General features: G+C 49.6%; 1 protein-coding gene and 1 long non-coding RNA gene across 2 annotated transcripts; one reads left to right on the top strand and one right to left on the bottom strand.

Annotated features, from left to right (window-relative positions):
• Window positions 1-2066: 2066 nt before the first annotated feature.
• On the bottom strand, window positions 2067-3934 carry LOC144720399 (uncharacterized). Its single transcript, XR_013585755.1, has 2 exons — window positions 3716-3934; window positions 2067-2687 (listed from the first exon to the last, which is right to left on the bottom strand). It is a non-coding gene; the product is annotated as an uncharacterized LOC144720399 (long non-coding RNA).
• Window positions 3935-6058: 2124 nt separating this feature from the next.
• Window positions 6059-11405, top strand: LOC144720397 (uncharacterized). The gene is made up of 2 exons (XM_078597143.1): window positions 6059-7777; window positions 8400-11405. Exons 1-2 carry the CDS (start codon window positions 7484-7486, stop codon window positions 9612-9614), a joined length of 1509 nt encoding a protein of 502 aa, XP_078453269.1. The 5' UTR covers window positions 6059-7483; the 3' UTR covers window positions 9615-11405.
• The last annotated feature ends 512 nt before the right edge of the window (window positions 11406-11917 follow it).

Raw genomic sequence — 11917 nt, 5'->3', positions numbered from 1 at the left:
GCGCAGTGCCGGCCTTCCGAAGTTCTCCCTGTGAGGAGCAGTTGTCTCTGGAAATCTTTGCTAAACACAGCCACAGCGAGATGTATACTGGATGCGGTGTGCCGGATGCAGGGGGAATGAATCCCCTGCCGTGTCTCCTCCGACGCCTGGGCACGAGTTGAACTTCTCTCAAGGCGCTCAACGTTTGTCGTACGGCCAGCCCGGGGCCATGCGCCTTTAATGAACGGCCCTGGCGGATTAAACAAGAAGAATACTCGGGGGCTGATAGCGAGCGGACGTCGTGTGACGGTGAGATTTGTTCTGATGAAAAACAACCGTCCCCTGCTCCCCCCCCCTGCCCCCCCCCCCCTGCTCCCCCCCGGCTCCCCCCTCAGTGCCCCAGAGAGACATTGAGAGGGACAGAGGGGGAGAGACGAGAGGCGCGGGATGAGTCGTGATGAGCTGGGACGACGTGGATGGGAGAGAATACTGTACATAAGCAGCCATTATCTATCCACTGCTGGATGGAGGAATCCTGAATCCGTTGTGTTTTTTTTTTTACAAAATGAAGGGTAGTGGCCCTTCTTCATAGGGCCATTGCCCGAAACGTCGCCTGTTATTAAAAAATGTATATATTAAGGCCAGTGTTTTGAGTGTTTTTGTTAACTGTGCTTTGTGCACCAGTCAACGCAGCAGCAGCAGCATCACCAGGTTTTTTGAATGAATGAAATCAGTTAATTAAATCAGTGAATATGAGTTATTGAAATCAGTTAATGATATTCGTGAATAGAATCAATGACTTATATGAGGGAATTAAATCAGTGAATGATATGAGTGAATGAAATCAGTGAATATGAGTTTATGAGTGAATGATATGAGTGAATGAAATCGGTTAATGTAATGCCTGAATGAAATCAGTGAATTATAAAAGTCATGATAAAGGTTTTTGGGTTAGATCGCGTAAGTATAAATATGTCGAAACCCTCCACCACCCAACACGGCCAATCAGTAAGGGATTTGTCACGTAAACGAAACGACAAATAGTTCACTACCTCAGCCCACCGGCGTGTTGGAGAGTGAATCCACAACATTTACAATTTGAGTACGACGTTTCGCTGGTAATTACATCCAGCATCATCGGGCGATTTGCCAGAATTGTGGCAAATACTTACGCGATCTCACCCGAAAACCTTTATTATGAATATAATATTGGTCGTGAAAGTCTGCGCCGTGTTAAACTGAGATGAGCGATGCTGGAGCGATACAGGGGGCCGTGAGGTGGCCAAGCGGGGAGAGTGTGCGGCAGCCACGCGGAGGGTCCCGGGTTCGAACCCACCGTCGGTCTTGTCGTTATTATATAACGCGAGTATATATTTAAACTACCGGAGTGACGTTCTAAAGTGCATGGTGGATCAAATGCTCAGGAGTGCTTTGTTTGAAATACCTTATTTTGGAAGAATACGTGAAACTGACGATTATTTAATAACCAGAACTGGCCCAACTTGTCACCGTCACCTCGTGGTGTAGAGGGCAACACGGTGGGCTTTGGAGTTCGTGGCACAGGTTCGAATCTTACATCGTTTTTTTAAAAGCATTACGTAACAAAAGACGTGAAGACGTCACCGCACTTAATTGTGTCACGCGAAATTGCATTCATGCTACGCGATCACGTAATTACCCCCACTCTTACACGTCCACGCGTGCAGTGGCAAGTCACTTTCCCAGTGCTAGACACATCGAGGTCTCCGTCGTCAGTGGGATAATGAAAGACGCAAGACACAGGAGTGCGACTGTGTCCACGCAGCCCAAACTATGGACCGCAGAGTACCCCGCTGTGGGTCTGCGCTCCTTCAACGGAGGATGAACAGCGACACGGACACGACCTCTCACTCTCTCTGCTGAAGCCCTCCCGTCGTGGCCAGACCTCGACATTGGCATTTATCTTTTGAATAACGTGGCCATCGCCACGTCACACGCGCAATGCCATAACGAGATGACATCATCACGCCACGTGTAGCCCTGGCACGTCACCGATGCTCGATGGGCGAGTGGGATCCACGCGAGGTTGACGATCATCGAGACCCAAGTTCGAATCCAGCTTTTTTATTTTTTTATTTCTACCGACCGAGTTTTTTTTTTCAAAACAAGTCCACGCTGAACACATGTTTTGTAATAAATATTTAAATAACTTCATATTTTTTTTTAAATAAAACATCTGCAATGACGATGTTGAGAAAAGACGACGATTTAATAACCAAATCATTCAAAGCATACACCAAAGCCCGTGTGGTGTAATGGAGAAGCTGCCTCCCTTTTATATTGGGCAGACAGGTTCAAATCCGAGATTCCCCTTTTAGATATTTAAACTTTACGTGATGACGTCATCGCGTGTGTTTATAACAGCCACGTGCGCTCAGTGCAATAACTACACGCACAAAGCAGCACACATGTGTGTGAGGACTTGGTGGCTCAAGGCGATGCGAGGCAATCGTGGAAGTCCGCACGTGATGGGTTCGAATCCCGGCACAGCGGCGAATATCCAGGAACATCAACGGCTTTCACGAGGCAAGGTGAGTGATATGTAATGTAAATGTTTCTCTCTGTGTACAATACTAACGTGTGTGTGTGTGTGTCTATGTCTGTGTGTACAGGAGATTGGAGTCCGAGGCATGGAGGGAATAGAGACGTGGACGACCTTGGATGGAGACCTGGAACGGCGGGGACAAGAGGGCATGGAGGAAAGAGATTAATATTTATTTATTTTTGCCAATGCCACTAATACATTTTCACCAGTAGGGGGCGCTCTTCTACCGCTAGGGGGCGCTGTTCACTAGGGGGCGCTGTTCTATGCAGTTTCCCATTTAAAGTGTCAATTTATTGCAAATAAACCCATTTACGCCGGTTGTTCGGGGTATTGCAGCTGTACGCTATGGTTTGATGCAAAATATCGGTGAAAACTCCACACGCAACGAAAAAACAGTAAAAGTGAAATTTACAATGACCACTTAGACATGGTTTCGATGCAATTTGGCACTAAAACTGCTATTTCTACAACAGAATACCACCACAAACACGATTTGCCTGAGAAAAATTCCGTGAAATGTTATAAAACCGGCTAACATCTGGTTGTTTATATCTTTTAATAAAACGTAAAACACTTAAGTATTGTAAAAAAATCGCAAGACCCACCACGGATTGTAAAATGCACTCATCCAGCAGTGGATTTGCGATATTACTACACAGACAGCGACCAGTAACGGGTTATGAATATTACTGACTCCGCGCAGCTCTTTAAAACCCACGAGGGTTACGGGCAGAGGTGGGACAAAGTCATTGTTATGCAAGTCCAAGTCGAGTCGCAAGTCATCAAATTCATGACTCGAGTCTGACTCGAGTCCAAGTCACATGACTCGAGTCCACATCTCATAGGTGGGACAAAGTCATTGTTATGCAAGTCAAAGTCGAGTCACAAGTCATCAAATTCATGACTCGAGTCTGACTCGAGTCCAAGTCACATGACTCGAGTCCACACCTCTGGTTACGGGTAATAACCTCTTTCACAGCAAGATTGGTGGTAAGCAAACAACCACGGCGTCTAAAAGGCAAGAATCAACTTTAAGTTCTCAACCCCAATTGCGAGCATCACAGCGAGTGAGCAACACTAGGAGACCACCCTCCTCTCCCCGTCTCTCCCCTCTCGTCTCGCTCCCCTCCCCGTGCCTCTCCCCCCTCTCACCTGGCTCCACTCCGCTCGCCCGTGGCCCCTCCACGTCAGCGGCCGAGGCGTCCTGTCCCAGACCCCCAGCCAAGCTCCACCCCGCCACGGCGGCTCCACTCCTCTCGGTGGAGCCGCCTCGACCCCGACCGCCACTGCCAAGGCCCCTTCCCCTGTCCGGGCGCAAGCTGAGCGCCGCCTCCCCCCGCGACTCTCTCCACGGAGCGGCGCCCCTCTCCCAGTCCCCTCCTCCTCCCCCAGTCCCCTCCTCCCCCCCCTCCCTCGCGTGCCACGAGCAGCAACAGAGCCCCGCTCCGATGTCTCCCCTCGCTCCCAGGACAATTGCGCCGCCCCGCGTCTGTTCGCCGCCTCGAGACGCAGCCGCTCGCCCGCGGGGCGCTGCCCGAACTCCACGCGGGCGCTGCGGCTGCGCCGCACGGGATTCTTCGCTGCGAGTGTCGCCCTCCGGTGGCGTGGGGTTGGCCCCCTCGACCCTGGTGCTCACAGCGAAGCACTCAGCCCGTGCCGGATTAAACTTGTGCGGGGCCTGTCGCATATGTTATAAAGGGGCACTAACATAAAAAAACACAAATATTAAAACACAATTTTTGTTACTTGCATATTAAAGTTATTGTATTTTTTCATTTACTATACAGCCAGATAATACGACAAATCGCTAACATTAAACACCCAGTCGTTTATAAAAGTTGAAGGCGGTATAGTACTATAGTAATAGAGCAAGTGCAGAAGCACTGAACCGGAATTGATAGCTTGAAAGCATTTAGCGCGGGGCCCTTGAAAGTGCGGGGCCCGTAGCTTGTGTAGCTACTTTTGCTACGAGGATAATTCGGCACTGTTGGTTCATCATCCACACAGCGCCCCGTGCCGTCTGACTGTGAAAATAAACTCTGGCCGTGGTCACCCGGGAGCGTCTGCTCACCTCTCTCGCCTGGTTGTCAATAACGAGGTCCACACGCGACAGAAGCCACTCCTCGTTACCGTGCGGGGAATTCATCACCAACGCGCGTGGCCGCGTGGATGCCAAGGGGGCGTTAAAGATCCCGTGGGGATGTCGGCACTAACACATCCAGGCGGAATGCGATGACACGCAGCGACTGTGGCGTGTGGTCACGGGGTTACATTCATTTATATATTTATGTATAGTGACAGCAAGCACTGCCAAATCATCCGATATCATCACATCTCAAAAGCTACTCAGTGTTGAGTCCGGGTCGTGTTTTCATGAACAACACGGTTTTAATTTTCCTGTTGCCCATCCTACAGGTTCAAGTTTAAGTTCATTTATTAGGTATAGCCCTGTGAGCCATTCGGCTCTTGAATCGGGTGCAACCGCAACAAACAAAAAACATGAACAAGAAAACATCTTAAAGTGACTATGTGACTATGTGCAAACTGAAAATCCAGAAAAAACACAGCAAAAATTCCAAAAAAAAGCACCGTATATCAACGCTGTGTGCAAAAATCCCAGTGGGATGCAAGTCAAACAACAACAACCACAAGACAGGTGTCCAAATGCTGACAGTTTCCTTCTCATCACTGCCTGCATCATCAGGCCATTCCTCTATGGTGCAACCTTTTCCTTACCTTGGCCACTCGTTGGGCCCAGCTGATATGCAGTATTCTTATGTAGCAATACATTTCGGGTGCCAATATCTGTCTCAGTCTTTTTTTTATGTCCAAGTCTCGCATGTTGGACGCATGTTCTTAAGATGCTAAGTTTGGTCTTATAGCCGACTTGCTTGCTTCTCCACACGAGATTGATTCCTGGAAGTACTGCTCTTGCCTTTGCCATCATCGCTCTTCTGTCTTTCGTGCAGCCGTTGTATCATATCAAGAGACTTCCCAAGTATACAAATTCCTTTACATTCACAATCTGTCCGCTTTCGATTACAGGCGCCACATTTTCGGGACCTGGCCAACCGACCAGACACAAAATGGAGAGATCACTTCTCCTCCCCCCCTCCCCCTGAGTGGAAACAGATGTACAAGCCTCCCGTAGCCAAAGCGTGCCAATTAGTTACTGCTGAAGTAGCTGCTGCTGAAGTACTAGCTAATTGGCACGCTTTGTTCACGTGATATAAACCTTACTAATTGGCTGTGCCGGGTGGTGATCGGTTAACAACAACACATTTATATTTCCAGACATATAATCGTGACCAATATCAAGCTGACAAAACACCCAATACCCATGTCTGTCCCTCCACATAAACACATTTCAGTATTTTATAAATCATGTTTTAATGACTAGTTTGTGCCAAGCATCGATGAGCGAGATGAATTGCGATTACTACTTGGTGATGACGACGATGATGATGCAGCTGCTGCTGTGTTAACAGTGGGGCACAAGGACAAATACCAACTCAACACGTTTGTCAATAAAACCGCGGCCTTAAAAGTAAAAACATATAACAGACGACGTTTCGGGAAATGGACCTCCTTTAAACGGGCCACGGTGGCGAGATGTTACCTACCTCGCCTGGTATACAGGAGGTTGTGGGTTCGACCCCGACCTAGATGCCTGCCGTATATTTTAAGGTTGCGTGTTCTGTTCTCCTCGTGGTCGTTTGGATGTTTCTCCGGGTCCTCTGGTTTTTTCCTTTCCATATTTAATCAACAACACGAGTTCAGAGTATTTGGCCGCTATACATTTCCACCCGATGGTGATAAGCTCACTTCGTTAAGCGATCGTTTGTGATAGGCAGGTTGCTTGTGAAAAATTACTATATATCGCTCAGTGGGCCTTACCTGAAAAAAATAAGATATAGTTCATATAAAAAATAAATACCTTAATCTGGATGTACGACTCAAAAGCCTCCAGGGTACTCCCCGATAAGATAGAAAGCTGAAAGTTGGTACATATGTAGCTTTTAGGACACAAACAACAGGAACAATCTGAATTCCGACATTTTACAGTTTAAGGCCCCAAATCTCGATTGTAAGTGACCCATTAAATGTTTGTGAGTGGCATTCAGAAACCGTTAAAAATATAAGATTGCTGGTCTTCCCGTTTGATAGAGCGTTAAACCGCAAATTACATTAAAACGAGAACCATTGTTCTGTCTTTTATTGGTTTTGAGATATTTCGGATTCAAGCGGGTTTGAACCAAAACAATCCGCATTTTATGTTCAAATCTGAATAATTTGAAAAAGATAGGAGCATCCCCTCGTACAGTATTAAGTTCATTAATGTTTGTTCTTTCTAATAAAAAAGAACGGAATCTTTAAATTGAGCGGTTTCCGATGGGTAATTTTTTAAATATAAGAAGTTGAATCAAGTTGTCGACAATTTTTTGAGTAGTTGTTAAGTGTCTGATCGCAGATTCAAAATTATAAAAAGAAAAATCGCATCAGGTTAATTCTTACATTTATTGAAAACCTTTGCCTGGCGATTTTTTTTTTTACAAACTAGTATGTAAATACAGCGTGGTTATTAGTTCGTAGCAACAACGGGTGTGTGGCCAGGGGAAGGTTTGGTGATGAGGGCGGTGCCGTGCGTCGCCATGTGGCGCCATGTGGCCACGAGAGGGCCCACAGCGAGGCAGTTGCTGCCAAAGCGGCGGTGAAGACAGCGGCGGTGCAGCAGCAGCAGTCGGGGGATAAGTTGCCTCGGCCTTCTTCTCACGACGCCGGCCTTCTTCTGCGAGCCTCGCCGCGAGCAGAAGCCACGAGAGTCGAGGGCGGTGCCGGGGCTCGAGATGGCGCGGCAGCTGCGGGACAAGTCGGCCAACAGTTGAGGAGTTGCGGGCAGGCGGGCGGGTGCGGGCGGCCATGGCGGCCTCGCCCTCATCGTTGAGACGCGGGGCCCGAGGCGGTGGCGAGAGGGGAGGACGAGGTGAGGGAAGGGGGCGACGAGGCAGCGGTGGCCGCGGTGGTCGAAGAGGAGTCGAGGGTCGGCGTGGAGAAGTCGGCGGCCGGGCCAGCAAGGCCGAGCTCAGCTTCGTGGAGGCCCCGAGCCGCCTCCTCGCTGCCGCCCCCAGCGGCCCCCGTCGCCTCGGCCGAACCGCTCCCCCTCCTGGCCCTGGGAGGGCCCCCCACGGTCGCATCGGGAGCCCCCCTTCGTGGGTACGGGGGTAACCTAAGGGTGTCTCGAGTGTGCCTGGGACAATGTGCTGGGCATGCGAACAAGAGCTTTGTAGCTCATCGGATTCCTCCGGTATCGATCTGATTGTGGACGTTCAGTCGCTAACTGCACTTTGCCCAACAGCTTGTTGGAGCCTACACGGGGGATCTTTGTCTTTAGGAGTCGGTTGGCCACCCGAGTTCGATTCCCGCTCACAACGAAATTATTGGCGCATATCTAGAGCGGTCCTGGGCCTCGCCTAGATCCTCGACTCGGCCTTAAATGTGTACCTCGTTCTGTTTACAACATCAGCACTGGAGAGACAAAGGCGGCCGGGCGTGGTGCTGACCACCCATACGGTTTCCCCGTATTGTAGTACAGGGAAAATTGTGTGTTTCTGCCTTGTGATGGGACTTTGTACGATGAACGTTGAGATTTATTAGGGCACGGGGTGACCAATAAGGTCTGACTTGGTCTGTAATAAGGGCACTGATAAGGCAGCTATGCGGGCATGTGTGGGAAAGGCCGCACCAAAGTGGAGTCTTTGTATAGCAGAGTAAATTACGAACGTCATACTGATACAATAAAAAAAATTCTTCTATTTTCAACCCCCTGTCCCCAAAGGTGACCTCGCAGTTTCCAGGCGGACTGGGGGACCGTCCTTTGGGAGGCACAGGCCAGTGTGGAAGCCGCATCCCACATCGCAGAGCGCCTGCGGCAGTGGCCACCGGGAGGGCCATCCCCTCCGGCCGGTTCCTGCCACTGCAGTTCCTCGTTTGCAGCAGCAGCAGCAACAACAGCGGCAGCAGCAGCAACAACAACAGCGGCATCCATCGTTTGCCTGGAGCCCGCAACTCGAAGGCCGCCTCTGTTGTCCGTGCAGCTGTCGGCTGTGAAGCTTCTGAGACATCTACGCCCGAGACATCTCCTCCGTCCGTGACGTGTGGGGAATCTCCATGCGTGAGATCTCCCCGTGTCGCCCGAGATATTCAGCCAAGGCCTTCGAGTTTAGAGAGGAATGCTGGGAGCAGACGGTGTAGGAGTTCGGAAAGTGGGCAAAGAAAAACATCGGAAAACGCTCACTGCAACAACGGTTTAACAAAGGTTCAGTTGACGAGCTTGACTGCAATTCACGGAAATTTTTCAGAAAACGGTCACATGATAAACTCCAAAAATAGTCACTGTAAAGATGTTTTAAATAGCCACCCCAGAGATTCTGTAAATGGCCATGTACTATATTCTGAACAAAGTCACTTAAGAAATTCACAAAACAGTCCCTGCACCAACTTGGAAAATGGTCGCCCCAGAGGTTTGGAAACCGGGGCCTCGCAAAGCGGCCACAGAAATCACGGCGAGCGAGAGTCGGGAGCGCGCGACACGCGGGCGGACGACAGCGGCCTGAGGCTGCTGCTGGACCTGTCGGCGCCCTCCGTGTTGACCCCGGACTGCAGCCACCACCTTCCCGCGGACAACCCGGCGGCCATCGACGTCGGCCGCTCTCCGAGCGGCGCAACGCAACGTTGGGGAGGACGCGGCGAGGGGAAGACGGTGAGGGGGACGACGCTGCCGCTGCGGCGGCTGCTGCTGCTGGATGACCCGGAGGACGACTCGAGCCCCTCCACGGGGGGCCCCGTACTGGCCGAGGACACTCCCGAGGAGATGCGGGTTCGGTCAGGGGTCGCGTTGCGCCGTCGGAGGAGGGGATGGGCAGCCGGGGGGTGTGTACCCCGGGGGCCACCCAGATGTATCATTCGCGACCTTGGCGCGGCGCTTCAGGAGGCGGGGGCGAGACAATCCGTCCCAGGTTTTCCAATCTCAACGTGTTTACACGGGGAGTAGTCCATGATCGGAAAGTGAAGACACCGCGTGGCGACGTTGATTGAATTACAAGATCGATGGTTGCTGCTGCTGCTGTTGTTGCACCAGTGTTGGGCTCAACAAGGGCGGTTCTCCTGGGAATCCGCGTGCACTGTGAGCGCGCCGTCTGATGGAGAAAGCCGCGAGGGTGAAGCTACTGTGATCGCATTTCAGTTTGTCAAAGAATCCATCTGCCTTGTCACCTGAGACTGGGAAACCGCCGGGGGTGGTTTGTAGCTTCCTCAACCTGATTTGACATGGCTCGCTACAACATCGCTGGTGGAGCTCCTTTGTAACCACGCTTCGTATATCAATCTTGCGCCGTGTTAGCACCCAGTGGTGTGGTATTAGTCGCGGCTTAGGCTCTGCTCCTGGGAAATCCCAAGCGTGACTAGGACCACGTTTGGGGCCGACTCAAGTTAAGCACGTGGCTTTGAGCCAGAGCCGAGCCCGAGCTGAGCCTGAGCCAAACCCTGACTCAGAGCTGCCTTGTCGACTGATATAAAACCAGACCATTAGTTGCACTTATTGGACAGGTAATGCATCGTTGAAAATTAATAATATGGGCTGTACAAGTAGGTGATGGCAGGTGCATTTACAAATTCAAATGCAATTTTATATTTATATTAATGTTAAAGCATCCCTATCAGTTTTTCCAATTGTCCTACGGTTACACTGGATCCCATCATAGTAATGTGGAATTTTCAACGACGATTAAGGCTGTAGATGGGGGGGGGGGGGTGCCACCCCATGGCCAACGGAGCTGGAAACCGGTTTGAGCACCTTTGGCAATGACCGAACGAGCCAGTTGGCTGTGGTTGAGAAATATTTTACATTGCCCGTGAGAGTAAAATGGCACCACCCGCAGTTGATATTGAACTCTGTCTTCCACTAACTAAAATCTCGCTCTGGAGGTTTCCCGATTTTCGGATTAATCTGCACTTTCTGAAAACGGCCTGAGATACAACATTTTTGGATGACCCTAAATACCATTATCACGTGATGTGACATTAACGCTGCTCTTCCTGCAGAAAGCGGGTGTCAGGTGGCATCAGGTGGCATCAAGCGATGTCGAGGGAGGAAAACGCGTTATTACATCATGGAAGCGGTACGAAAATACAGTCAATTCTTTTCAAACTCACTGCTACTGCAGTCGGCACGTGATTGTTCCGGGGTAATGTGTGAGGGATGGCTTTGCCGTGTAATCCACGCATTATTGTTTAACCCTGAATTATTGAATGCTGGTGCAGGTATTTTATGCACGTGCTTTGCCATGGCAACCTGGCGGCCCTCACCAGCGCACACCAACCAGCTTGGGTCATTACGGTTACATAACCCGCATGGGGAGGTCACTCGTCCAGCAGTGGCTGGACAAAGGGGCCCTGCACCTGCACAGAATAACCAGCAGCAAGTGGTGCTCAGCTCCATTCGATGAGAAATTGGTGGAAATTACTCCCCCCACCTATTCAATGGTGCTCGCGATATGCATGCTAGTGACCATGGAGAGATGATGACCCTGGCTTGGAATAGAACCTTCAAGCAATTACATTTGAGGTCCTCTGCTGTCCAATCCAAATGTTCTCTAAACCTGAATTATTGGCAACTCCACACGGATTTAAAGAGTCGGGAATGACGCTGCTTGTGTATCTTTATTTACACTTTGTATTTTTTACCAAATGTTTGTAAAATTATTTTTTGAACGTGTTAATTCTGATGTGGATGAGATTGTTTAATTATTTATTCATTTGCACATTAAAGCCACTATTAAATTAAGCCGATGGATTTTGTAAATGGAATTTTTTTTTGTATGTCCATTGTTGCTCTGGTACTCTTGACCAAATCTCCCAGAATGCACCCGATCCCATCAGCCCTATCACGCAAAGCAGGTGTGAGCCTGGATTGCACTTGAATGAGTCATTGTGACGAATATAAATCAAATAGATCGGACATCGTCTCCTTCATATGTCTTTCCAAATTAAAAATAAAAAAAGTGATTTGTACATAACCCTTTTTATCATGCATTATTTCAGCAGTACTGAGTACAGCACAAGCAACATTCTGGTCGAGTTTCACTCAAGTCCATGTCATCAGCAGTCAAACTTGCGTCAAATAATGCTGAACTGCCAGATGTCATTGGCAAGGATAAGGGTTCAATATGTATGTAACCCACCCGAATAATTTGCGTCGTTCGTGCATAATATAAATCGCCATGCGCAAACGTGCCATGGTCTGTGAAGTACAATCCATCGTACTGCGGTTCTATTCTGCCAGGTCCATCCTCCCAC

The sequence above is a fragment of the Lampetra planeri genome, chromosome 8, assembly GCF_965212315.1.
Source record: "Lampetra planeri chromosome 8, kcLamPlan1.2.h2, whole genome shotgun sequence".
Taxonomy (NCBI): Eukaryota; Metazoa; Chordata; class Hyperoartia; order Petromyzontiformes; family Petromyzontidae; genus Lampetra; species Lampetra planeri.
This window is presented reverse-complemented; position numbering and strand designations above follow the sequence as displayed.